The 26,922-nt window shown below is 39.5% G+C and overlaps 1 protein-coding gene and 1 long non-coding RNA gene across 2 annotated transcripts in view; one reads left to right on the top strand and one right to left on the bottom strand.

Annotated features, from left to right (window-relative positions):
* Positions 1-26,717, bottom strand: part of ric1 (RIC1 homolog, RAB6A GEF complex partner 1) — a 41,937-nt gene extending 15,220 nt beyond the window's left edge. The window contains exons 1-4 of the mRNA XM_087792231.1: positions 26,190-26,717; positions 24,097-24,204; positions 17,161-17,240; positions 14,467-14,574 (exon numbers count right to left, since the gene is read on the bottom strand). Coding sequence (XP_087648357.1) covers positions 14,467-14,574; positions 17,161-17,240; positions 24,097-24,204; positions 26,190-26,330 — 437 coding nt within the window. The 5' untranslated portion in view covers positions 26,331-26,717. The remainder of the gene's footprint in view (positions 1-14,466; positions 14,575-17,160; positions 17,241-24,096; positions 24,205-26,189) is intronic.
* Positions 19,867-21,398, top strand: LOC148080505 (uncharacterized). The gene is made up of 3 exons (XR_015711380.1): positions 19,867-20,457; positions 20,588-20,622; positions 20,721-21,398. It is a non-coding gene; the product is annotated as an uncharacterized LOC148080505 (long non-coding RNA).
* Positions 26,718-26,922: the final 205 nt, after the last annotated feature.

The following is a 26,922-nucleotide window of genomic DNA, read 5'->3' on the forward strand; positions in this document are numbered from 1 at the left end:
ACCTCCCAAAGTCCAAGAGCAGCTCCTTGGTCTTTGAGGTGTTCAGCTGCAAGCGTTTCCTCTCACTCCAGTCCACAAAGTCATGTATCAGACTCTTGTACTCGTCCTTTTTGTTGCCCCTGATGCATCCAACAATGGCAGTGTCGTCAGCATACTTCTGGACGAGACTCAGCTCTGATTTGTAGCAAAAGTCTGAAGTATATATGGTGAAGAGGAGAGGGCCCAGTACTGTCCCCTGAGGTGCTCCTGTCCTGCACACCACAGTGTCAGACGTGATGTCCTTCAGCCTGACATACTGTGGTTTTAACACCATCCCAGAACTCTCTTATTTGTTCCCCGTTCAGCTTCTCCTCCAACCTCCTCCTGTAGGTGTCCTTTGCCTCCCTCAAGCATCACTTCACCTCCTGCTGTGGTGACCTCATGGCGTCTCTGTCTCTGCTCCTGAAAGCCACCTTCTTCCTGTTAAGGACATCCTTGACCTCCTTTGTTACCCACGATTTATTATTAGGGTGACAGCGGACAGTCTTAGCAGGGGCGACGACTTCTGAGCAGAAATTTAGACAGTCTGTCTGACCCTCGATGTCCTCACTATGAGACTTCAGCAGCACATCCCCGTCTGTGGTGTAAAAGGACTGTACTGTGACTGAAGGTGGACCAGGTTCTGATCGGACCTTCCTAGTGGAGGAAGAGGTTTGGCTCTGTACGCATCCTTCAAGTTGGAATAAAGAAGGTCAAAAGTAGGCAGTGTAGAGTCCAGGTTGGCATGATTAAAATCCCCAGAGATGAAAAAAAAGCGTCTTGATGCCGTTTCTGAAGTCTAGCTGTCATTGTGTTAATCTTCTCACAGGCAGATTGAGCCACAGCACTCGGAGGAATGTAAACACACGGTGCGATACAGCGGCGAAGTTAGTTTGATATTGGATATTCGACAGAAATTTGCTCCAGCAACCGCCGAGTCATTGTCCGCTACATGCCCGAAGAGAGCTCACTGATAGCGGCCAATAGAACTGCCAAGTCTATTAGGGACCGTCAATGAATTTTACTTTGACGAACGTTAACATATAAAAAATATTCAGAAAATGTTTTGAGAGGTTTATAGTAAAAACAACGATTACATATTATGAATATGATTTAGTTTTATGATCTCAAAGTGATTTTGAGAGATTTAATCCCAACATCTTGAAGCTATTGAGAAAAAACTACACAATTTACATAGAAATATTTATTTAAATTATTTTGAGAGGTGCATAGTAAAAATAATGAACACATTATGAATATGATTTAGTTCAATGATCTCAAAAATGAGTTTGAGAGATTTTATCCGAACATCTGTAAGCTATTAAGAATATTCATAATATGTATTGTCTGTTTTTACTATTCACCTCTGAACATAATTGAAATAATTTTTTTTTGTAAATATTGTTTTTTCTCAAAAGGATCTAGATATTTGGATGAAATCACTTGAAATCATTCTGAAATCATAGAACTAAATAATATTCATAATATGCAATCATTGTTTATACTATGCACCTCTCAAAATATTTAAAATAAATATTTATATGTCAATATTAGTGTTTTTTCTCAATAGCTTCCAGATGTTAGAATGAAATTACTCAAAAGCACTTTGAGATCATAGAACTAAATCATATTCATAATATGTAATCATTGTTTTTACTATGCATCTCTCAAAATATTTTAAATAATTTTTTTTTGTAAATATTAGTGTTTTTTTTCAATAGCTTCCAGATGTTGGGATGAAATTATTAAAAATCAGCGTGAAATCATAGAACTAAATCATATTCATAATTTCTAATCATAGTTTTTAATAAGAACCTCTAAAAATAATTTAAATAAATGTATATTTTTTAAATATTAGTGTTTATTATCAATAGCCTCCAGATGTTTGGATGAAATCACCTAAAATCATTCTGAAACTATAGAACTAAATCATATTCATAGTATGTATTCATTGATTTGATTCATTATGCACCTCAAAATATTTTGAGGTAGTGTTTTTAGCTTCAAGTATTTAGGATGAAATTACTCAAAATCCTATTTTAATATGTAGTCTTTTTTCTTTTTCTTTTCTTTTCTTTACTATAAACCTCTCAGTACATTGTTTAAATATTTGAATACGTTAACGTTTGTCAAAGTGACGCTGGGTATGTAGCGGACAATGATTGGGCGGTTGCTGGAGCGAATGTCTGTCCAAAATCCAATATCAAAATAACTTCCCCGTGGTCAGCGAGATCCATGACTGAACTGGCGTGGTAGATAGTATGGCCACAGAATGACAGCCAACAGTTCTAAATCCTGACAATACAAGACTTTCTTCACAGTAACGTGTCCCGGGCTACACCAGCGCTTATTTACACACATGATGAGCCCTCCTCCTCGGTGCTTCCTACAAGCATGTGCATCTTTGTCCGGTCTTACGGCGGTGAAGCACGGCAAGTACACGTTAGCGCCTGGAGTCAGCTGAGTGAGCCATGTCTCTATGAAGAACCAACATGCTGCTCTCTAGGTAGATCTGCTGGTTGTTAAGGGCAGACAGCGTGTCGATCTCGTTTGTCAATGAATTGACGTTTCCCAACATGATTGTAGGGATCGATGTCTGTGACGTCTCCGATTGTCCGTTAGCTTAACCTTTATTCTCTTGTGGGCTCAACATCCACGATAGCTGCGTAGAAGTTCCATCGGGATATTATGATGATCTCCAGCCTGTGCCATTGACTTCACCGACAGTAGATCCTCTATTGGGTAAACAAGACGATTCTCTCAATGTTGAAACGTATCCATAAGTAAACAAAAAAGTAAAAAGTAAATTAAAAGGAAGAAAACTGCTGCAAAGCTCTTAAATCAAATATATCTTGGAACATAAGACCAAGAGTTGCATGTAGATCGACACTGGACAGACTATTGTAGAATGTTCCTTCATTTATTTTTTTTAATAATTCAGAAAGACTGAGGTACTTGGTGAAGCGACCAAGAGCTTAGCGTCTTCAAAGGAATTTTCTTGATAAATCCACAGCAGTAGACACCCACTCATCTCCATCAAGCTCAGGAGCAGTGGTGCCGGTAATTTGTTACTCAATTACCTGTTAAGCTTCCGATACCAATTTTTCAATAAGGAGTAATCTAATGCTTTACAATTTTAAAACAATAAATCAGATTGAAGTAATTTATCAGAAGTCACTCTTCGTTTCTATAAGTTACCGGATAAAAGGTTTTAATTGTTGCCTTCTGGCATCTTAAGAGTGACTTCACCAACTGGGCTATTCATGTTTGCAGCATGAAAACTAATGTAAACAACAATGGCATGAGGAGAGAGACACGGCATCGACGAGGTGTAAACTCACTCACACTTGAGTTTCATAATGCGCAAACACATGCAACTTTCGCCACAAATTGTGCAGAAGAGTTGAACAAACTGGGAGTTGAAGCCAGATATGGATGATCACACGGTCACATGACAGAAGATGGGTGACAACAGTTTTTTTACTGAAATATACTGTATACGTTAGAAAAATCCTTATGCCCGACCGACCAATGACCGCAATTCAAAAACAACAGCCGTAAATAACAGTAGGGGAACACGCCTATGATAATGGCAGCACAGCTGAATGAAACCAGTTAGATCCTGATATGTAAATTAGTACTTTTCTTTGTATTACAGGAGATGTACTTAAAGATGACAGAGCAGGGGGCGTGGTCTGGCCAGCAATGGAGTAGGACGTGTTTGAGAAGGCTCCCGAAATCTGTCAGTAAAACTTTAAATTTAATTACATTAGCGCTGAAGAAATAAAAAGACATTCGAGCTGTTAAAGCTAAGGTGGCTAGCGACATAGCAGCGGTTGATGCTAACGTCGCGGACCTGAAATCTACTGTGGGGGAAATGGAGGTTTCTCTCTCTGGCTGCTCCGATGACATCACTCAACTTAAAGCCACAGTGAAGCGACTTGAGACGGTTGTGACGACACTGGAGAACAAGTGTGAGGATCTGGAGGCGAGATCACGGCGTAACAACGTGCGCATCCTGGGCGTTCCGGAGGGACCCGACAGCTGTTCTACATCCGTGGTGTCCAGCATGCTGAAGGAGGCGTTCGGTTTGGAGGCGATGCCGGAGCTCGACCGGTCCCATCGCACACTACGACCGAAACCTAATCCCGGGGATCGTCCACATCCCATTGTCGTCAGGTTCCACTACCACAGAGACTGTGCTGACATCTTGCGCCGGGCCAGGGAGAGAGGACGCATCAGGTTTGGAGACAATAACTTGTTGATCTTTCCTGACTACACCGCGAAGGTAGCCCGAGCCAGGGCTGCATTCAACGAGGTACGTCAGCAACTACGGGCTCTGGATGGAGTTCGGTATGGTCTGTTGTACCCTGCCCGCCTACGGGTCACGCATAACGGGATGGAGAGGGAGTTCACATCAGCCGATGAAGCAGCAAAATACGTCAAAACATTGAGTGAGAAGTGATGGTGTCTGTGCTGCTGCATAACTCAGGTTTCTGTTCCTTGACAGCTTGAAAAGCCGTAAATGGTTTAATGTTATATATTAAGTTTTTATAAGATTTCTATTTTGAAACATTTTATTTTTACATTTCTTGTTATATTGTTCTTTGCACTTGCAAATATGGTTCTGAATCTTAATATGATTTACAAGTATCTTGCGGATAATAATAATTTGTATTTGAATTTTTTCTTCATTTGCGCTCTATTATGATATGGCCAGATTTCGGGGGCCACTCATTTGAGGTAGTTGCGTTAACTATTTTTGTGGGTTGGTAAACTAACTCCGTGTCGTTTATTATGAACGACTTTTCTTACTTAGTGGGTTTTACACGGCCGTCACTCCAGCGTTTTGTTTTTGGAGGGGACTTTGCGTGTTGTTCGGGTTTGTGGGTTTTTTCTTTTAACTTTTATTGTTTTTCTTATTCACTTGTTTTTGTTGGTTTTCGGGGAAAAGGGGAAGGGACTCTCCTCGGCTCATCATCACCGTCTCACTTAATTAATGTACACAGCATTTGCTTATGAGTAACACAAATCACTTCTCGGGGAGGCCGCTGAGGTTTCTTAGCTGGAATATTAAAGGAATGGGAGAGCCCATCAAACGATCCAAGGTTTTCACTCATTTGAAAAAAAATAATTGTGACATAGTGTTCTTGCAGGAGACGCATCTGAGAATTAAAGATCACAATAGACTGCGGAACCCCTGGGTGAGTCAAATATTCCACTCAAATTTTAACTCAAAAGCTAGAGGGGTCGCCATTCTTGTCAACAAGAGAACACAGTTTACAGCCACAAAGGTAATAGCGGACATAAATGGCAGGTATTTTATCGTTGCTGGTACCCTCATGCAAACCAAAGTTCTCTTGGTAAACATCTATGCTCCGAATTTTGACGATGCCACATTTGCAGGGAAATTACATAGTGGTCTTCCTTTCCTAGACTCTCACTCTGTAATCTTGGGAGGGGATTTTAATTGTGTCCAGGAAAATACACTAGATCGTTCTAGCTCTAAAAAACAGACACAGTCATCAATGTCAAATTTTTTGCTATTCGGAGTGGTCTGGTTGATCCTTGGAGACACAGGAATCCTTCCTCCAAGAAGTTCTCTTTCTTTTCCCCAGTCCACCATTCATATTCAAGAATAGATTACGTTTTAATAGATGAGACTTTGAACCCTCTTGTATCCAATTCGGATTACTTAAGTATTGTTATCTCTGATCACGCTCCAGTGATCTTTGATATAAATCTGTCCACTCACAGGCACAATCGACCACCCTGGAGGTTTGATTCACTTCTACTGGCAGATCTGGACTTCTGTAAATTTATTTATAAATCAATAGATGACTTTTTGGACATAAATCGTAAAGACTGCTCCTCTCATAGTTTACTATGGTAGACATTAAAGTGTTACCTCAGAGGCCAAATAATTTCTTATTCGTCCCATACAAAAAAAAAATTAAATGCTAGACTGTCACAAATTGTTGCTGACATAAGTAATCTGGATGAAAAATATTCTGAAAATCCAACTCCAGAGTTGCTCAAACGGAGGCTCGACTTGCAGGCAGAGTTCGATCTGATATCTACTAAAGATGCAGAACGCTTACTTCTCCGTAGTCGCGGCACTTACCGAACATGGGGAAAAACCATCCAGATTATTGGCTCATCAACTCCGCAGGCGAGCAACCTCTCGTCATATCATCGAAATAAGAAACAAAAATAACTCATTGACAGACGACCCCATTGACATTAACAATATTTTCAAAACCTTCTATTCGGATTTATATAGTTCAAATTTTCCGGAGGATGATCATGTAATGAGAGACTTCCTGGACAAATTGTGCTTCCCACTAATTGAAGAAACTCAAAGGGAAAAACTAGATGCAGCCTTGACCCTAGAAGAAATCATACAATCAATTAGAAATATGCAATCAAACAAAGCCCCTGGACCTGATGGTTTCCCTATTGAGTTTTTTAAAACATTTCAATTAAAATTAGCCCCACTATTACTATCTGTGTTCAATGAATCACTTGAGCTTGGCACGTTGCCTCCAACGTTTACCCAGGCACAGATTGTAATACTACCCAAGAAAAACAGAGACCCGAGCTTGTGCGGCTCCTACAGACCGCTCTCTCTACTAAATTCTGATGTCAAAGTATTAGCAAAGATCCTCGCTACTAGATTAGAGAAAGTCATGCCTACCATAATATCCGAAGAGCAAAATGGCTTCATAAAAGGACGTCAGGTATTCTTCAATACCCGCACTTTATTTAATATCATTTACTCTGATCAGACTGAGGCTCAACCAGAGATTGCAATATCGTTTGATGCCGAGAAGGCCTTCGATAGAGTAGAGTGGAAATACCTTTTTTCCGTTTTAGAAAAATTCAAATTTGGGGACATATTCATTTCCTGGATTCATCTTTTGTATTCTTCGCCTCTTGCCAGTGTAATCACAAATTATATCAAGTCTAATAATTTTGGTCTAGAACGTGGAACTCGCCAAGGTTGCCCACTCTCTCCGTCCCTTTTCGCTCTATCAATCGAGCCACTATCTATTGCACTGAGGTCTGAAGGAGGGTTTAAAGGTATCATACGCAATGGAAAGGAACACAAACTCTCTCTTTATGCTGACGACTTGCTTCTCTATGTTGAAAACCCTGCTGTTGGTGTACCTGTGATTTTGAATATTCTGGACAAATTTGGTAAATTTTCAGGTTACAAATTAAATCTCGATAAAAGTGTTTGTTTCCCTATTAATAACTCAGCACAACAAATGCAATTGCCCAACTTCCTGTTTAAATTTAATCCGACTGGCTTCAAGTACTTGGGGGTCAATGTTACTTCAACTATATCTAAACTAGTTTCAGCAAATTTTACCCCTTTAATCTCAGAGATGAAATCTGACATCCGTAGGTGGTCCAGTCTTCCCCTTTCATTAATTGGTAGAATCAATGTGGTCAAAATGAATATTCTTCCTAAATTCTTGTATTTTTTTCAAACTCTGCCATGCTTTCTGCCCAAGTACTTCTTTAACACTATTGATAAGATAATAACTTCTTTTTTATGGTCTGGAAAAACACAGAGGATCAAAAAGGCAATTCTTCAAAATTGAAAATTTGATGGCTTACTACTGGGCCTCTCACATTCAAAAAATTGGCTTCTATGTGGCGTCGTCAAAATTTTCTTGGTGTGATATGGAGCTGGCGTCTTGTCGGAGAACCTCTATGACAGCTCTGTTGTATTCTTCACTTCCCTTAAAACTTTCAGAATTTACAAATAATCCAGTTGTTCACAACACAATTAAAATTTGGCTTCAATTCAGGCGTCACTTTAAGTTTAGAGAGGTTTCTCCTCTTACACCTGTGAGCCTTAACCATGCGTTTCCTCCTTCTGTGTTGGACTCTTCATTCGCTGCTTGGCAGGATAGAGGTATTAAACATATAAAAGATTTGTACATAAATGACATTTTTGCCGATTTTAATGAGCTTTCTACACTATATGAGCTACCGGCTTCACACTTCTTCAGATATTTGCAGATCCGAAGTTTTGTTTCCAAAACTTTTTCATACTTTCCATCACTGCCTCCCAATCAACCCTGGGAAGAGTTTCTTACAATTAATCACCAGCAGAGGGGGTCAATCTCTAAATTGTATGCCTCTATCCTGTCAATCAGCACTGAGGATACTGGAACGAAGGAGCGATGGGAGGAGGAGCTGGGGATGCGCATCACTGAGGATTACTGGGAGAGGGCATTACGTAAGGTTGGGTCCTCTATCTCGTGTGCTCGACTTGGACTGATCCAATTCAAAGTTCTGTTCAGAGTTCATTACCTCGCACACGGGTATTCATATTAAATTCATATTGAATTCAAATGCTCAAACCTTTTTGAGGTATACACTGCATTTCAAAAGTGAAAAAACTACCTTTGGTTTGTTATCTGTGTGTGTTTTTTTTTGTTGTTTTTTTCTGTGTGTTACTGTGTGCTCTGTGTGTTCTAATGTATTACTTTACTTTACTTTATTTATTTTTATTTATTATTTTCATTTTTATTTTTATTTTTTATTTTTATTTTTTATTTCTATTTTAATTTTTTGATTGGGGGAAAAAGAAACGAAAATCTGTCTTTCTGAATTTTCCTTGTGTGTGTGAAAATGTATACACTGTTGAATATGTCTCAATAAACATATTTGGAAAAAAAAGAAAAAAGATGACGGAGCAACTGTACAAAAATGTGGGAGATGGAAGAGAGTCAGACTATTGACAGTGTTTGGACTTTTGTTCACTTTACCCCAAAGTTTGTGTGATAAGAAAGAAACTCATGGTCGCCTTACAATAAAAATCACACAATACAATAAAACCAGGAAGTGGAGGATTAAAACAACATCTAAAACAAGATCGGCATGTGGGCAACAACACCTCAGGAGTCATCTCTGTGAGCCCGCTGCGGTTCACCCTGATGACCCACGACTGTTGTCCCAGGTACAATACCAACCAAATCCTGAAATATGCAGATGACACAACAGTCGTGGGCCTCATTCAGGACGACAACAAACTGGCCTACAGAGAGGAGGTGCAACCCCTGGTGGACTGGTGTGAGGTGAACAACCTGCTTCTGAACGTCGACAAGACTAAAGAAATCATCATCGACTTCAGAAGATCCCGACCCAGCCACGCACCACTCCGCATCAACGGCACAACGGTGGAGGTCGTCAGCAGCACCAAGTTCCTGGGGGTGCACATCACAGAGGACCTCAACTGGACCCTTCACATCAGCTCCCTGGTGAAGAAAACCCAGCAGCGTCTGCACTTCCTGAGACAGATGAGAAAGGTGTCTCTCCCCCCACCCATCCTCTACACCTTCTACAGAGGGACCATCAAGAGCCTGCGGACCAGCAGCATCTCCATCTGGTCGGGGAGCTGCAAGGCCTCCGACTGGAAGTCTCTCCAGAGAGTGGTGAGGAACGCGGAGAAGATTATCGGGACACCACTCCCCCCCCATGCAGGACGTGGCAAATAAACCCTGTCTTAACAGGGCCCACAGAATTCTGTCCAACTCCACCCACGCGCTCTATGGACTGTTCTCTCTCCTGGCGTCTGGCAGAAGGTTCCGCAGCATCCGCTGCAGAATGGAAAGATTTAAAAACAGCTTCTTTCCTCTGCCCATCAGACTGCTGAATGAAAATATGACTTGAGCTATGCACTATTTAAAATATTATGCATTTATTCTATTTATAACATATTAGCACTATTGTTAACTTATTTGCATTTATACTTTATATACATTAATTATTATATGCAATATTTATGTTATTTATTTATTCTGTTTATACTATATTGCACTATTTTTAACTTATTAATATTTATATTTATACTTTTTATACACATCTCTCTGCTGTGTTTTTTAACTGTTGCCAAGCAACGACATTTCGTTGCCAGTTTCACTGCTGTGTTTTCTGTGAAATGACAATAAAAAAAAGTCTAAAGATGATAGAGGTTATGAGGGGTTTGTCCTTCGGAACATCCGGGTTTTGAGTTGAGATTTCAAGAGGGGTTTAACACCACTAACTTTATTAAGCATCTAGAGAAGCATCACGACAAAGAATATGACCAGATTGAATAAACAAGCAAAACGAAGCTTAACAAAGTTAACCTGCACCGTTCTGTAGAGACGAGAGAAACTTTCGGTTGACGCATGAAAGGTAGTCAACAATAACCAAAGTTCTCGTTAGTGTTAATGTGGACTTTATCATTGGAATCTGCCTCAATCCAACAGAAAATACATTTAACAACTTTAGTTTAGTAAACGGTTTACTAACTTTTAAATCGTGTTGCTCACAGTTCAAATGACGAAACAAGTTTGAGGATTGTGACAGAAAACTCTTCATAATTCAATAAATCCTGCACGATGCATTATCTGTCAATACTAATGTCATTATTAAGTGTTTTTTGCATTAAACTTGTGTTTAAAACCGTGATCATTAACAAAAGTCATCCAGACCTCTGTGAGTCGGCTGCGTTCGCCACTTGCAAGTCACGATGCTATATGACGGCCGGAAAATCAAATTGCAACCTTTGCGACATGACAATCACATTTAAAAAAATAAAATCACGATAATATCGCAAATGCACCTAATCATCAGTCGGCAAAATTGCAGGTCCTTTAATTTTTCTTCTGACGGTATCAGGCTCAGACAAGTGACCATCACAGAGCATTATTTCAGTTACATTTTTACATTTGTTTATACAACACGTGATTTTTTTGTGTGACATAGATTTTTGTTTTTTATCTTAAACAGTAATTGGTAGGATCATAGAGCAGCACAATATTGCATTTTCAGTTTATAATACATGCCAGACGGTCGTTTGTTGTTGGAATTCTGTGCTTGTCATGGCTTGTGCATCACAAACACCATATTCGAACATAGGGAGGCTCATAAGTCCCTAAGCCGCAGGTCAATGATCGATTTTGTAATCGTGTCAGCTGACTTGAGGCGGTATGTTCTGTACACCCGGATGAAGAGAGGGGCAGAACTGATCACCAGCTAGCTCCGATGGCAGGGGGAGCCTCTGGACTGACCAGGTAAACCCAAACGTGTAGTGCAGGTGAACTGGGAATGTCTGGAGGATGAAGCTGTCAGAGGTGTTTTCAGCTCACACATTCGAGAAGCATTTTTCGATATCCATGTGGAGGTTGGGGACATCGAACATGAGTGGTCAGTGTTCAAAGCCGCCATGGCTGACGCTCCAGTTGCAAGCTGTGTTCTGAAGGTCATCTGTGCCTCAAGGGGCGGTAACCCAAGGAGATCTTGGTGAACAACAGATGTCAGATGTCCGACTGAAGAGGGAGTCTTATCGTGTCTTGCCGGACTCCTGAAGCAGTTGCAAAGTACCGCCTGGCTCGAAGGGCTGCTGCTTTGGCTGTTGCAAAGGCTAAACAAAGAGGGGAATCCATGGAGGAAGACTTTCGGTCAGCACCAGTGCGCTTCTGGAAAACGGTCAAGCACCTCAGAGTGTCCAAGCTGTTTACAGTAAGGATGGAATGTTGCCGACTTCAACTGAGTATGTGTTGGCCGTTGGAAAGAGTACTTTGAGGAACTACTCAACCCGGATGTCCAACCCACTCTAGTGGAGACAGAGCTGGAGGCCGATGGGCGGGCTTCATTGATCTCTCGTGCTGAAGTCGCTGTGGTGGTCAGAAAGCTCCACAGTGGCAAAGCTGCGTGAATTTATGAGATTCGCCCAGAAATGCTGAAGGCTCTGAGTGTTGAAGGGTTGCCTTGTCTGACTCGTCTCTTTAACATTGCGTGGGCGTCTGGGTCAGTGCCTGACGAGTTGCAGACCGGGGTGGTGGTCCCCCTATTTTAAAAAGGGGGACCAGAGGTTGTTTGCCAACTACAGAGGCATCACACTCCTCTGCCTTCCTGATAAGGTCTACTCTAAAGGTCCTGGAAAGGAGGGTCCGATTGATGGTTGAACCTGAGATCCAAGAGGAACAATGCGGGTTCCGTCCAGGCCGTAGAACTACGGACCAACTCTTCACTCTCTCGACGGTTCTCAAGGGTGCCTGGGAGTATGACCTGCCAGTCTACATGTGCTTTGTGGACTTGGAGAAGGCGTACGACCGAGTGCCCAGGGCGAAGTTGTGGGAGGTGCTTCAGGAGAATGGAGTGAGAGGCTCTCTACTGAGGGCCCTCAAATCATTGTAATCCCGCAGCGGGAGTTGTGTGGCATCGGAGTGTCTTGGGATCCCTCAGTCAGGGCTGGCAGATGTTGCTAGTTTGAAGGGCATTTGGCACTCCCTGTTGAAGCTGCGCCCGCGACCCGGCGACGGATAAGCGGATGACGATGAATGGATGAATGGATGTGATTTTTCTTTGAAGTAAGTTTGTTTTTGTCTGGTTGCTGTTGAAAATGTTTTCCCTTTGGTGATGACGCTGTGATTCCTGTTCTCGGGTTGATGATGTTGCTGTTATTCCCGTTCTCGCGAGACACTGAAGTGAGCGACTAAAACATGGCGGCCCCCTGTCACTAAAAGAAAACAAACTACTCAGCTATACAACGCTAAAAATTCAATCCAGCAGCAACCACGGAATCCCTCGAGCAACTAGAGGATTTCATCTAAAAACTTTACTACGGACAGAGCAACATGGGACGTAAAGGAAAGGGTTCGTCTGGCGATAAAACTTCCACACCAGCGGCGAAGCAACAACGATCCAGGAACTCGCCAAAACTAATGGATTCACAAACTCAAACGGACTCTACCTCTTCACCACTGCTGTATTACAGAGAGGTTAGTGAGAACTTAATGTCAATTAAAACTCTCCTTAACTCACTGGAATATCAGATCACCCTCGTTGAATTGCTCAAGTTTCAATGCAAAATGGTTATGTTAGCTATCAGAAATTTGTTTGGCAGCATAAATAGCCAACAGTAGTTTACAGTTCGACACTGACACGACCAGCCACGCAACAAACACAAAGGTTCTGTAAAAATAAAAGAACAATGTGATGACAGAACACCACGAATATAAAGTTTAGTTAAAATATCAAGATTCCTACTGTGAAAGGATAATACATACTAAATGACTGTGGTATTATCATGTCTGTATGAACGAGACAGTTTGTGATGATAAAGTCATAGAGAGATATAACACATTTATTGCCAGTGTTGTACACAGCAACGGATTCTTTGTGGTGTTGACAGTACAATAGATCCAGAGAAAAACAGGGTTCTTGTTGTGATTTTGTTGAGTTGACTGCAATGATTAAAAAGAAGTCAAACCGTGCTCCCCACTCTTAATATCCAGCCAAACAAAACTTGGGTGTACTGGCATCGAGTTGTGACTTTTTTTTATAGTCTACTCTTGAGTGTTGCTAAAATTACAAGGATTTTATATGTTTCAAAACTTGTTACAAAAGAGTGTGATCTGGAGGATGGCGTGTGCTCTTTTAGTGTTGACAAATTGTTTGAATTAAGTTGCACTGTTTTGCCACACAAGTGTTAATGAAAGATGTATGCATAATACAAATTGCTAATGTGTAAATAAGGATAAAGAAATCCTGTTTTAGATTAATCTGTACTATCTGTAGCATCATTTTCTAAGTGTTGTGGAGGAAGAAGAGCGGTGTGAGATCAAGTGATAAAGCCATTGTTAAGATAAAAGCAAATCAGGCCTACATTGGAAAAAATAGGGTATTAGGTATTAGTTCAATAACATATGTAAACAAAAATAACATGATATAACACTAGCCTTGAAAACATTTGCAGCAAACACTTTCAAAAATGTCCTAAAAAGTGTAGTGTTATCATTTATATTCATCAGCAAGTAATAAATAAACCTTAATGCATAAACCAAAATGAAACACTGTCAGTCATGTCTGCCTTTTTCTTCCAGCTCCTACATTTTGTGTACAGTTGCTCTTCTGACTGTTTCATATGCGAGTACATCTCCTGTAATACAAAATAATAGAGTGTACTTAATACAACTTGTATTGTGTGATTGTGCAAGGCAATTAGCTTTGGAGTATGTATGCATGCACGCGACTAAACTAATGTACCTACCAATTTCAGGATGTTGTAGTAAACGGTTCTCAAAACATTAAGTCTGGATCCTTCATTCAGCGCTGCCATCATCATATTAGATGCTTTATCTTTTGAACTCTACTCCTCGATATTTCCTTGCTTTGTTTCGTGTTGGTCATGCACAGGTTTTGAAGAATTCTGTTTTGACGGCTGGTACTATGCTTCCATGAGATTGAGACACTGGTATCATATTCGTTTGTCATCTTATTTTATTCTTTTATTCTGTAATGCCAGCACAAAAGTTCTAACATCGCAGCATAAATCCGGCAGCAACAGAAAAAGGCTGTTTGAACTCCTCATCCTCTCAATGGAGGAGCAATCCAAATGTATCTGCAGCAACTCTCCATTAGATGACTGACAAGACCTACCTGGTGATGGGGGCCTCCAGGTCTACTGGTCTCCTCATCTCTAAAGACAGTGCAGGGGCACACTGTTCCTCCTTGTAACCTGGAGTGACCTTGACTTGAGGACTTCCCCTAAAAAAAGACAGGAATGCCTTGATCAATAGATAGCACATCATTGTTTAAGGCTTTCAGACCCTTTTATGAAAGATCAGTGCACAACAAGGTCGCCATTTTTTAACTAGGACGCACAGAGTGTTTATCAAGTGGTGTTTTAATCTTTCGACAACCAGAGATAACAATGGGAATTGCGTTCTACCACTTATTCTTCTTTATTAGAAAAAAGGCATTAGTCTCTCCACAGAGTCCTAGGTCTACCATGAGGTGGACAAGCCCAGATCACCAACACAGGGAGACATAGAGAAAACATCCGAGAACAAATCAACTGGCTTCTTTTTATGTGGAGAAGCTGTGATTCTGAACTTCTTATGCTATCTTACGGTGATCCAGGCCCACTGTGAAGCAATTCATTTTGGCTGCCTGTTTTCATGATTCTCACAATATAGGGGTTGAACTTCTTTTTCTTTTTTTTTTTGCACAAGATACGGTTATTTTATTTTTAATTATTTTTAATTTAAAGGTATTGCAGCAAGCTCTAGTCAGGATAGACGCCATAAATAACGCTTGTGATAGTTTAATTCACAAGCAGAGCACATACAGTTGTCCGTGTACACTGGAAACGCTTGCTAAATTGACCCGGAGTACTTCCCAAGTATTTTCGCTTGTTATCGCTTGCCCTTTAAACGACTCTTTTTTTTATTCTTCTCGTCTATGCTTCAATACAAGATGGACATTACAGACAAGTAGGATGTTTTTAAGAGTCTTTTTTTTTTTGGAGGAAGTTCGTCCACTGGGCTCCATTGGCTTCATTAAAATGGGTGGACATTTTTTCCTAAAAGTCTGAAAAGGAACAGATGAATCTGAAATCAAAAACCAAACCAAACCTGACCATTAGAGTGAGTAGAAACACGTGAAGGTTGAACTTTGGGTAAACCATCACTTTAATAATGGTGCCAACAAAACTATGAACCAAATGGATGCTTTTCTACACAATGCTTTTTTTAAGTGACTAGCGATTTGTCGCAACATTACCACATTTCAACGTTAAGTTTGTGTTGCCATGTCAAAAGGGTTTGACAGCTCTGATTATTTGGCTGAGCAGAAAAGCATCATGGGAGCCATTACTGGTCTGCATTACTTAGAGCAGCGGTGGGGGCAATTATATTTCCTCGGGGGCCACATTATATACCGTGGCTGTTATAAGTAAGTAAGTAAGTAAGTAAGTAAGTAATGGTTATGAGGGGCCATCTGTACGCAGCCGCTAGGTCGGCGTACTTTAATTTAATTATATATCGATTTTATTTCTAAATATATAGATTAGATTAGATTAAAATCACTGCAAGAAAAAATATATTCAAACAACGATCTCTAGGAAAATATACATAGGTTGAAACTGCCAGGGTAAGTGCCATAAGGTTGAATAGATAGATTAGGGACTAAAATCCAGTGTTATCTTCTTAAAAGCACTGAGCTTTAAAACGTGGCCTCCCATGTTCAGACTTGCCTGAAATGCTGTCAAGGAATGTGAGTACACACACGCACTATGCACTTGTACAGCCGCTTTGTCATTTCTAGCAGGAAGCTACAGAAAAGTCGAAGTATTAAAAAAATTATACATCAAAAAAAGTACAATAGCACAGAACAGTTCACAATTATGCGAGCTAATATATTTTATTTGCTATAATGAGCAGATCGTAAGTATCTAGCTACAACAAAAAGGCAAAACATTATATTATTTATAAATATATTCTGTTTGTACGTTGATGTACAGTGCATTTTCACATGAGCCAATATTGCATAACACAACATAGTGATTATGACGATTAACTGTAGGGACCATAGAAAAATGTCTGTTTCAGAGCTTCTGTTCTGTACAAGTTCCCATATACAAAATGTATGTGACATTATTTGCACATTTATTAGACATGCATTTACTTTTTTATACTTTAATGGCACATCGGACACAGCTTGATTTTGCCTCTTTTTTTTCATTTATTAGCAAATGAATGAGACAAGGTTTGTCATACTAGAGGGCTACTAATTCTGCTTTTAATATATAGTAGTTGTTGGTTGTGCCATTTATTCTGCTGAAATATTGATATAAAATAGTCATTATTTGACTTTGCTCGGATGACTTGCACCAAGTGGAATAATTTAGCACATATTGGTCGATGCAATCAGAACATTACATTCATTTAATCCAGCGATCTTCCTAACGCCAACCTAGATGTTTTAATTGAGAGCCAACTGATCCAATTGAATTTTTTTAGCAAGCCGACTCAATGGGCGACCCTTTGACAGCAAGCAACACTTTGGTTTATTTTTCAACTTGTGAGGGCTGGTGAATTCACCCACATAATTTTCTGAAGTTTCAATATAGTTCTGAATGTACTTATATTAACTCAATTTTTTTAATTTTTTTATTTATTTATTTAAATAAAGGCGAAAAGGATGCATATAACAAGAATAAGGTCAATTTGTGAATTACTGCTTCATCACTTTCAACTGATTTCTGCGAGTCACTGCAATGCACATCTTCCTTTTCGATCGACTGGTAGATTGACTTATTGAGAACACCACCGAAAATTAAAGTTTTCTTACCTTGGATAAACAGGTTCATAGAGATACTTGTCATCCCCTCCACCCAGAACGTCAAACAGGAGGATGTAGCCATTGGAGGTCTGTAAAGAAATGGATTAGATAGACTGGTTTCTGAAAGGTGCTTTACAAATAAGAATTACTCGCATATAAAGGAAGGTTAAAATGTTTATTATAATTTAAGACTTAGCTTGTTGTTATTATAAAAGAAATGACCATTTTTGAAAATGCTGTAAAATGGTATTAATCATTACACTAATCATAGTTTGCAATGCAGGTACACAGGATAATGCTGATGTGATGCAAGGCACCATCCAAATGCGCAGTAGCAATGTAAAAAGGGCGGGCACACACATAGCATCAATGAATTATTGTTTCGGCTAGTTTAACCTCCAACTAATGTTTATCCATTATGTTTATCTTCTCTTCACCCTGATGTGAGGGGGAGAGTGCCGGTCAGTGTTAATCCAGTGTGATGCTATCAAACTTAGCCGCCAGGTATCTATGTGATCATCATCCACACCGTCAGAGATACTTTTTCCATTGCTGGGGACACTAAGCGCAAGGAGCAGGTTTGTCTGCGTCCTGAGAAAAACATGTACAGTTTTGTAAAGAAAATCCCATGTTTAAAAGCAGTGAATATTCTGTTGTCACTTGTTTGCACACATTTATAGCACTATAAACCTTTTCTTCTGCAAACTCGATAAATCTGGCATTGATATGGCTAGTTCCAAAGGGCGTCATCAGAGATTACAAAACTTTGGTAGAAGCATAATTTTTTTTTAGGTACACGTTGGTTGTAAACAAAGAAGTGGTCGATTCTTGAGTGAGTAATATATACATGTGAAAAAAAAAGCCAAGACCCAACTATGAATCCCCACACGTAGGTTAAACGTATCTGTATTACGAGGGTAGCCGGTTCTTAATATAGTCTAATATGAGTGAAAGAGTGTTTTCAAGTTGTGCAGTTGATGCAAATCAATGAAGTTCAAAATGTCCAATAGTTCAACTGAACAGCGGTTAGGCTACCAGTGAGTTGGTAGAATGTTGTTCCTCAACACCTCTTGGAGCAGCTTAGAGAATTATTCTGTGGGGCGTCTGCTTTCAATAAATTCTGGGAGTCAAATGATTCAGGCTAGTCATTTTAGCCCTTAACTAAGCATTTGCCTCCTGTACAATGGTCAGTGAATAATTTATGTGTTTAGGCCTTAAACACTCTGAAAAATGTAAATGTCCGTTTTGGTTTTTATTAAATGCCAGGTCAGTGCCAACACGTAATAAAATAACATAACCTTAAACCAGATCTTTGCTGGAAACATGTTCAATTATTCATACACACAGCAACAGGAAAGCAGAGCATGGGCGCACAGTTGAGAGCTACCGTGTCCTTTTGTCAATTGGGGTTCACAATGTGCCGGTGCACAGAACGAACCCTCACTTATTTTCGTGTCAGTGTTAGCCCATGCATTTTCTCCACCTTGCAAATTTGTAAAAAAAAAAAAAAAACATTCCCTAAAAAAATGTAACGATATAAATTGACGAAATATTAACACTTTGCCAGCTGTCACCAAATCTATCACACATTAAAAAGCTTGCATGAGATATTTTAGTTAATGGACTAAACATAACTTTGCACCAGTCCCACATGTCATGAGGTCTGTGTAGGTGGACGGAGTGGCTGATTGAGTAGACAATGTTGTAAAAAATTGAAAAGATTTCAACAGAGAACAGAACTGCTCTAAGAAAAATCACACACTTGTAACTTTTTAAAACGCCTGGTTGCTTTTCATCCACAATAGGTTTTCACCAAAATTAGACATTAGAATCTCTAAAATTGTAGATTTGATTAAATCTTGGCCCCCTAAAGAAATATTTTTATAATTTGAATAAATAACAGGTGTATTAGACCAGGGGTTTTTCTTCAGTGAGGGGAAGTGCATCGAGTCACACGACATTAAAATTAAGCAATTCTATAGTGGTAACCGGAGTAACTTGCTGCAGGCCAACTTGTGATCCAGTCGCACACATGATGAAGGGCCAAATAATGTCTCTTCATTATATAGGAAACACTGTACTTAAACTGCTCCACAAGGAGATGGACCTCATGTTCTTCCAGGACAAGACCGTTCAACATTTTCCAACAGAGGATCATTATCTTAGATTACAAGGTGTGGTTCCAGAAGTTAAACCGCTCATTCTTTTCATGAACTGATCACATCCAAAACATGTTATCAATGTTATCAGTGCAGGGTTAAAAAGGGTAGACAAGCCTCAAAGAGGGAGATGATGTGATCAATCAACTTTTCTACTTCAAAAGGACTTGTTATATAAGACAAGGATCATTCAGCAGTGAATTAAAGTTTGGGGAAGGGGAAAACCCTATGAAGATGAGTGGTAGTCCTGCTCTCTGCAGTTTCACAATACCATTCTGGCCTCTTCATGTAAAAAGATTTAGTTAAAGATCATTGGGTAAAGGAAAGAAGTCATTGTAAAGATGAGACATTAATGTCTCAGAGACAACTCTGAGACATTAGTACACATGGACCACTGTAGTGTCTGAGGGGTCAGATCATAGGTATGTGAGCAGCACCTTTCCAGCAAGAGCAGAAGCTGAAGAGACAGCCATCATATTATCTGGACTATAAGGCAGACTTAGAAGCATTTAATTTTCTAAAAAAAACAAAAAAACAAAAACAACAGTGCACATTACAGGGAGTGCAGAATTATTACGCAAATGAGTATTTTGACCACATCATGCTCTTTATGCATGTTGTCTTACTCCAAGTTGTATAGGCTCGAAAGCCTACTCCCAATTACGCATATCAGGTGATGTGCATCTCTGTAATGAGAAGGGGTGTGGTCTAATGACATCAACACCCTATATCAGGTGTGCATAATTATTAGGCAACTTCCTTTCCTTTGGCAAAATGGGTCAGAAGAGGGACTTGACAGGCTCAGAAAAGTCAAAAATAGTGAGATATCTTGCAGAGGGATGCAGCACTCTTAAAATTGCCAAGCTTCTGAAGCGTGATCATCAAACAATCAAGCGTTTCATTCAAAATAGTCAACAGGGTCGCAAAAAGCGTGTGGAAAAACCAAGGCGCAAAATAACTGCCCATGAACTGAGAAAAGTCAAGCATGCAGCTGCCAAGATGCCACTTGCCACCAGTTTTGCCATATTTCAGAGCTGCAACATCACTGGAGTGCCAAAAAGCACAAGGTGTGCAATACTCAGAGACATGGCCAAGGTAAGAAAGGTTGAAAAACGACCACCACTGAACAAGACACACAAGCTGAAACGTCTACTTGTAGACTGGGCCAAGAAATATCTCAAGACTGATTTTTCTAAGGTTTTATGGACTGATGAAATGAGAGTGAGTCTTGATGGGCCAGATGGATGGGCCCGTGGCTGGATCGGTAAAGGGCAGAGAGCTCCAGTCCGACTCAGACGCCAGCAAGGTGGAGGTGGGGTACTGGTATGGGCTGGTATCATCAAAGATGAGCTTGTGGGGCCTTTTCGGGTTGAGGATGGAGTCAAGTTCAACTCCCAGTCCTACTGCCAGTTTCTGGAAGACACCTTCTTCAAGCAGTGGTACAGGAAGAAGTCGGCATCCTTCAAGAAAAACATGATTTTCATGCAGGACAATGCTCCATCATTGCTGGCAAGAAAGGGTCTAAAAGAAGAAAAACTAATGACATGGCCTCCTTGTTCACCTGATCTGAACCCCATAGAGAACCTGTGGTCCCTCATCAAATGTCAGATTTACAAGGAGGGAAAACAGTACACCTCTCTGAACCGTGTCTGGGAGGCTGTGGTTGCTGCTGCACGCAATGTTGATCGTGAACAGATCAAAACACTGACAGAATCCATGGATGGCAGGCTTTTGAGTGTCCTTGCAAAGAAAGGTGGCTATATTGGTCACTGATTTGTTTTTGTTTTGTTTTTGAATGTCAGCAATGTATATTTGTGATTGTTGAACTGTTATATTGGTTTCCCTGGTGAAAATAAATAATTATAATGGGTATATATTTGTTTTTTGTTAAGTTGCCTAATAATTATGCACAGTAATAGTCACCTGCACACACAGATATCTTCCTAAAATAGCTAAAACTAAAAAAGCCCTGCTCCAACTTCCAAAAATATTCAGCTTTGATATTGATGAGTGTTTTGGGTTAATTAAGAGCATGGTTGTTGTTCAATAATAAAATTAATCCTCAAAAATACAACTTGCCTAATATTTCTGCACTCCCTGTATAATCCTGAGCACTTTATATATGGATTGATTCGGGTTGTTCTTACTGACCTGGAAGTATTTTTGCATGGTACACGGCACTCAATGCCGTCTGTCAAAATATTTTAGCACGATTTTGGTCAACCGGAGCATTTTTTATATGAAGAAAGTTTCAAAAAGGACCATTCATTGACAGTGCATTTTATAATCCAGTTTTCCGTATAGTGCAGAAAATACGGTATATTGTTCAGACTTGAACAAGTAAACAGAGTGTAGTCAACAGTTAATTTGGAAATGGCATAATGAAGGCAGTCTGCAAGTATAGACAATTAATCTCACAAACGTAATGAGTGCTTCTTGGAAGACAACAATGTGGAACAAAATACAGAAATATAAAAGCATGAAGAGCAAATGCTCAACTAATAGGAATGATAAGTGAAATCACAAAGCTCAAGCATTACTGAAGGTCATGCTGTTTTTAGTTGTAAAGTTGCTGCTGCTCCAATTATAGTTTTTGCCATGCATTTCTCTCAAACACCACTTGGGCAATAAAAATGAAGAATACATCACATTTTTAGGCACCCAATCAGATTAGCTTCAAAAGCACCTTTAGAGTCTGGTATTTTTACTCCCACCTGCGCACTATTGTCCCTGGCCTGGTTGGCCACAATTTGACCCGCTTTTGGTAGCACATTCAGTGAATTCATTTATGTGTGTGCACAGCCCAGACCAGACCCACATATACAACGAAATTTAGGGAACACTAGCATGCCAAACTTGTATATTCAATTTTCTTTTAACCGGCAAGTGAATCCCAATATGGAACACCGGATTGCAAGGTTAGAACCTTCAAAATTGTGTTATAGAATCTCATTTTCAGGAACACTGGCTTTGTGGCAAAATAATTGTCCTGTTGAAAGAGTCCATCAGCAAAAGGATGTATCCATACATTCCATCCAAGGTTTTATGTTTTATGATAAAAAGGGTCACACTAACTCCCAACAGCAATAGCACCATATCTCAATCCACTAAGAACGAAATCTTGAACAAATACTTGTAATGTAACATTACAAAACAAGACAATTTCTTAGCTTTCATAGCAGACTAGAGTGTCACTGATGCTCATGAGTAAGCAACTACTATGCGCCTTCAATTTGTACAAAAACATGGATGTTTAAGGTCTGTAATACTGAATCTCCACATTAATACAATCTTTTTCTTTCTTTTAATCTTTAAAGGGTGTTTCTTTAAGCAAAACATTTCTGCATGAATTGAAGTGTATCTCGAAGAAAATGCCAATGCATTGAAACCAAATTCCCAATTAACTAATACATACCATCACATAAACATACTGAATGCAACAGTCGTTTTCTTTTTTGAAAGGCTTTTATTAAACCTTTGTTACACTGCAGGTCTATGTATGAAACCATATTAAGCATCTGAGCTTTATATTTATACCAAGATATTAGTCATGTAATAATATAATACAACCACCATGGATGATTGAATGTTGAGATAGGCAGCTCATTGATGCGACTCTTCTAAGCCAATCAGCATTTAGGATAAATCAATGTGCTTTGACTTTTGCTACTCATCAATGAGTCAATAGCGTGCCGTGTATAAAATCATATGGACAAAGTAGCTCAAGCACCCCAAGGTCATATATTAAATTCCTACAGGAATCTCACAACAAGACTGCAACATAATGTTACCATGTAAATAACATGGACACCTTATGTCCAGATTAAATAAAAAAAATGTATGCAAAGAAGGCAGAGGTGTACAACTGTAACTCTAAAAAACAAACAGATAATCATCCACACATTCACAGTGCATGCTTAGCTGCCTTTATAGGTCATTGCACATCTTACGTTGTAGAGCCGTGATTGTATACAACGCTGTCCAACATTTGATGCTGGCCTGTCAGCTGTGATGATTTACAGGTTCTGTAGTGAGCGAAGTGTCATAAGGTTCTATAACTGTCATTCCTCTGCACATTCATTCTCTCCATGTTGTCTCCAAAAACTCAATGCATTACTTGCTAGCACCTTTTCTTTTTAAACACTTATCTTCTGATATCACAACCGTTGCTGCGATCCGTTAAGGGATACATACAACTTGTTACAGGGCTCATTGTTAAAGCTTAATTTTATTGAGTGAGATGTCATTTAAATTATTTTAGAACACAATTCAGTTTTTGATTCAAGAATGAGAAATAACCTTGAACCATGAACTTCTTAAATTGTGTATCTTTTACCATGTGCTACAGGAACAAGTGAGTTTATCAAGATTTTGTTACAAACTGTATCTTTTTGTAGCTTCTTAAACTTTACAATTCAAACTAAAGAGCACTGTATCAATAATTATTAAAAACGTGTCAAAAAAAATTCCTGCTAAATTATCCAACTTTTGTGAAATTAAATATAAATACTGACATACTACAAGGCATGCTAGTCTGCTTATCTAAAGAATTGTTATCCGCTCACACTGCTAGACATTTAATGAAGATAAAAACAATGTGCACACTGGTTAACCATATATATATATATATATATATCTTACTTTTTACTAGGAGTACCATGTACCATGATATCAACTTGAGCTATCATAATGATACATTTAGTAAGTTTAGAATCAAGCACAAAATTTGGTCCAAGTTATTTCGGTCAATGTACAAGCCTGTGACAATATTAGTTTGTTGACTTACAGCCACTGCGATCATGGAGTTGTCTGGTTTCCATTCTGCTTTCTGGTAGAATCCAAATTGTGTTGCCGCCTTTGCAGACTCAATATAGCTGACAATCAACACGCTTGGCTGTGGGTTAAGGGAAAAGGAGAAGACCGTTAGTAATGTGAATGACATTGCAAAAACAGCAGGACACCATCTATAATAGGTTTACTAAAAGAAAAACTCTTGTACTCCAAAAGTGAGTGATGTACCACATTATATTCGTCTCTTAAAAAAAAGCAAAAAAAAAGCAAAAAAAAGGATATGCCTATTTGAAAACATAATTAAATATCATACATGTGTGCTACACTTGGAATTTGTTTCTGAAAGCAAGAAAACAGAACTCACTTAATGAGAACTTCATGAGAAAATGGTAAGCGGAGTAACTTCAAGCAGGTAATAAACACTGGAAAGCAAACCTGGGACATTTAAACTCTGCAACTCTATACTTGTCAGTGTAACATGAGAGCCTTGTCCACTAATGCCACTCAACTGCTCTCCAGGATGAACACATGACAGAATCAGTGATACTGGTGTGGGTTCTCCGGTTATTTAATACTGCACTAATAAACAACAGGATGAAAATTGCAAATGATTGAAAATCAATAAAAACACTTTAAGCAAATATTGATTAATGATTCAACATAAATTCAAAGCTTAAACTGGCAATTGCATGCGTTCACATAAGGATATTCAATTATAGGCTTGTGGTTCTTTTGGAAAAAGCTCTTTTCTAACTAATTAAGTTTCATCCTACAATCTAAAAACATGACTCTGAATTACATATAGATTTTCAAGTCAGTCGTTGTCTGCCCATGTACCGTCTGACCGGTATGGCCTGGTTACCAGACTACATTGTCCTCCATCCTTGTCTAATCAAAGTAGGCATTTTCAAAAGTCCAGGATTATATCTGAACTGAAACTAACTTTCAAAGAGGACCCCAACTTCCAGACAAGGCAGCTAATTTAGTGTAGAACAAGCAAGTAGACACAGACTGACAATTAGGTGTCTTCAATTAACCTCCATTTATTTGGGATTCCAGAGAAAACCAGGTGTGCTGCCATTATATGCAAGGTCTGCTTAACAACTTGCTGAAATAAAAGGAACCAGGAATGGCGCTGTCCACCAAAAAATAATAATGAAGGAAAATTTCTGTCCAAGCTGGTTTGGCAGCAGTACAATTATCCAAAACAAAAAATACTAACTCAAGGCCTGGCCTGAATTCTCCCACAATAATAAAACCCTACATTTAAAAAGTGCATTCTGTTTTCTTTGACCACTGTTTTGTTTCGTTTGTGACAAACATGCAAAAAAGGACATCAGGACGGAGGCATGAGATATTTTACACACCACTGTAAATATTTTAATCTCTTGGACTGTACCTTCCACATTGCTCGTAAATAATAATTGAAACACAATCCAAAAATCACAAATTAGTTTTTAACTCGTTTTTGGTGAGCTCTAATTTCTTGGGAAATACACACTTAAAAAATGAAAGAAAAAAGATTAAGATTCAATTCAAATGATCAATGAAATGACTGGGAATTTAAGGATCTTAATGTCATGCCAGGAGTGAGGAAAGAAACTTGTGGATGCCCAATAGACAGGTTAGTGGGGCGTCTTCCGTTCGAAAGACTGTATTCGTCTGTCCCCTGTGCGAAGAATGAATTATACTTAACTAAACATGTGGATTTGAACAGTTTAATGGTGGATGTCAATACTAGATAGAAGCTGAGTGGCTTCATCATCCAGAAAGGGGATCCAAGGTAGAACATCTGCTCCTCATATTTCCAAAGGAAACATTCCTAAAGGCTTAAAGAAGTAATATCCATCCATCTATGAGAAGAGTGGCTCATGGTTCAAATATGGATTCAGTGTTTAATACGTTTATAATTGAGGAGAGGTTCAGGGCAGAGCTAAACAGGCCTTTCACCACAGATACAACTGTCTGCTATATGAACCAACGAAGAAATAACATTTCAACAGTCTTTTTTTGCACATCGCTTCTTTAAAAGTGAAGAAAGTCGTTTATTAGTGTCTGAAAAGATGATCCATTGTGTATTTCACTTACCCGACTGAACCAGACACTCAGTTGTGTCTCTGAGAGCACGGCCAGGTAGAACCTGTGAGAGCTGGGCTGGATGTAGAAGGGCTCCTCGTCACTCTTCAGCGGGCAGAGGAGGCTCCGAGGCCAGCCGGTGAGAAAATACATGACGGCCACTCGGGTTAGTCTCCGCTCACAGTCTCGCAACCTGCTGCCTCCTGAATTCCTCAAGACGTAGCGTTACAAATGTAATGATGTTATGCTTGTCATCGCAATAGAAAAAAAACAAGTTTCCCGTTGGAAGGTTGACGCTGGATCCGCTAGAAGAACGTAAACAAGTGATAGCTACAGAGCTAGCTCAGTCCAAACACGACAGCAAGAGCAGCCAGGAATCCGTAAAGCGTGTCGCTCTTTGACGCCAAAAGTTTTCGTATGTGATAATAATGGCCCCCGCGGGTGTTTCAGTCTCTGCGTAGCCTGGACCAGCTGTGTTTGTTAATGGTAGAGCGACCTCTTCTCACTTTTCTTCTGCTCTCCCACGCCATCTTTACAGGACCGCCGAGCTCGCCGCTGATTGGCTGAGATCAGGAAGTTGGCGTCCTGTCGACATGTGACGTCACTCCTCCGCTACGTTGAAAGGACCTGTGTCGAGGAATGCGAGTCGCGACTCACATCTAGTGGCGACGTTTTAAACTGGAATAATAAGAGTTCGATGAAGAAACGTTTAACAAATCATGCTAAAATAATTGTAAACTCTAAT

This window comes from Callionymus lyra, chromosome 5 (genome assembly GCF_982586985.1).
Source record: "Callionymus lyra chromosome 5, fCalLyr1.hap1.1, whole genome shotgun sequence".
NCBI classification, from domain to species: Eukaryota; Metazoa; Chordata; class Actinopteri; order Syngnathiformes; family Callionymidae; genus Callionymus; species Callionymus lyra.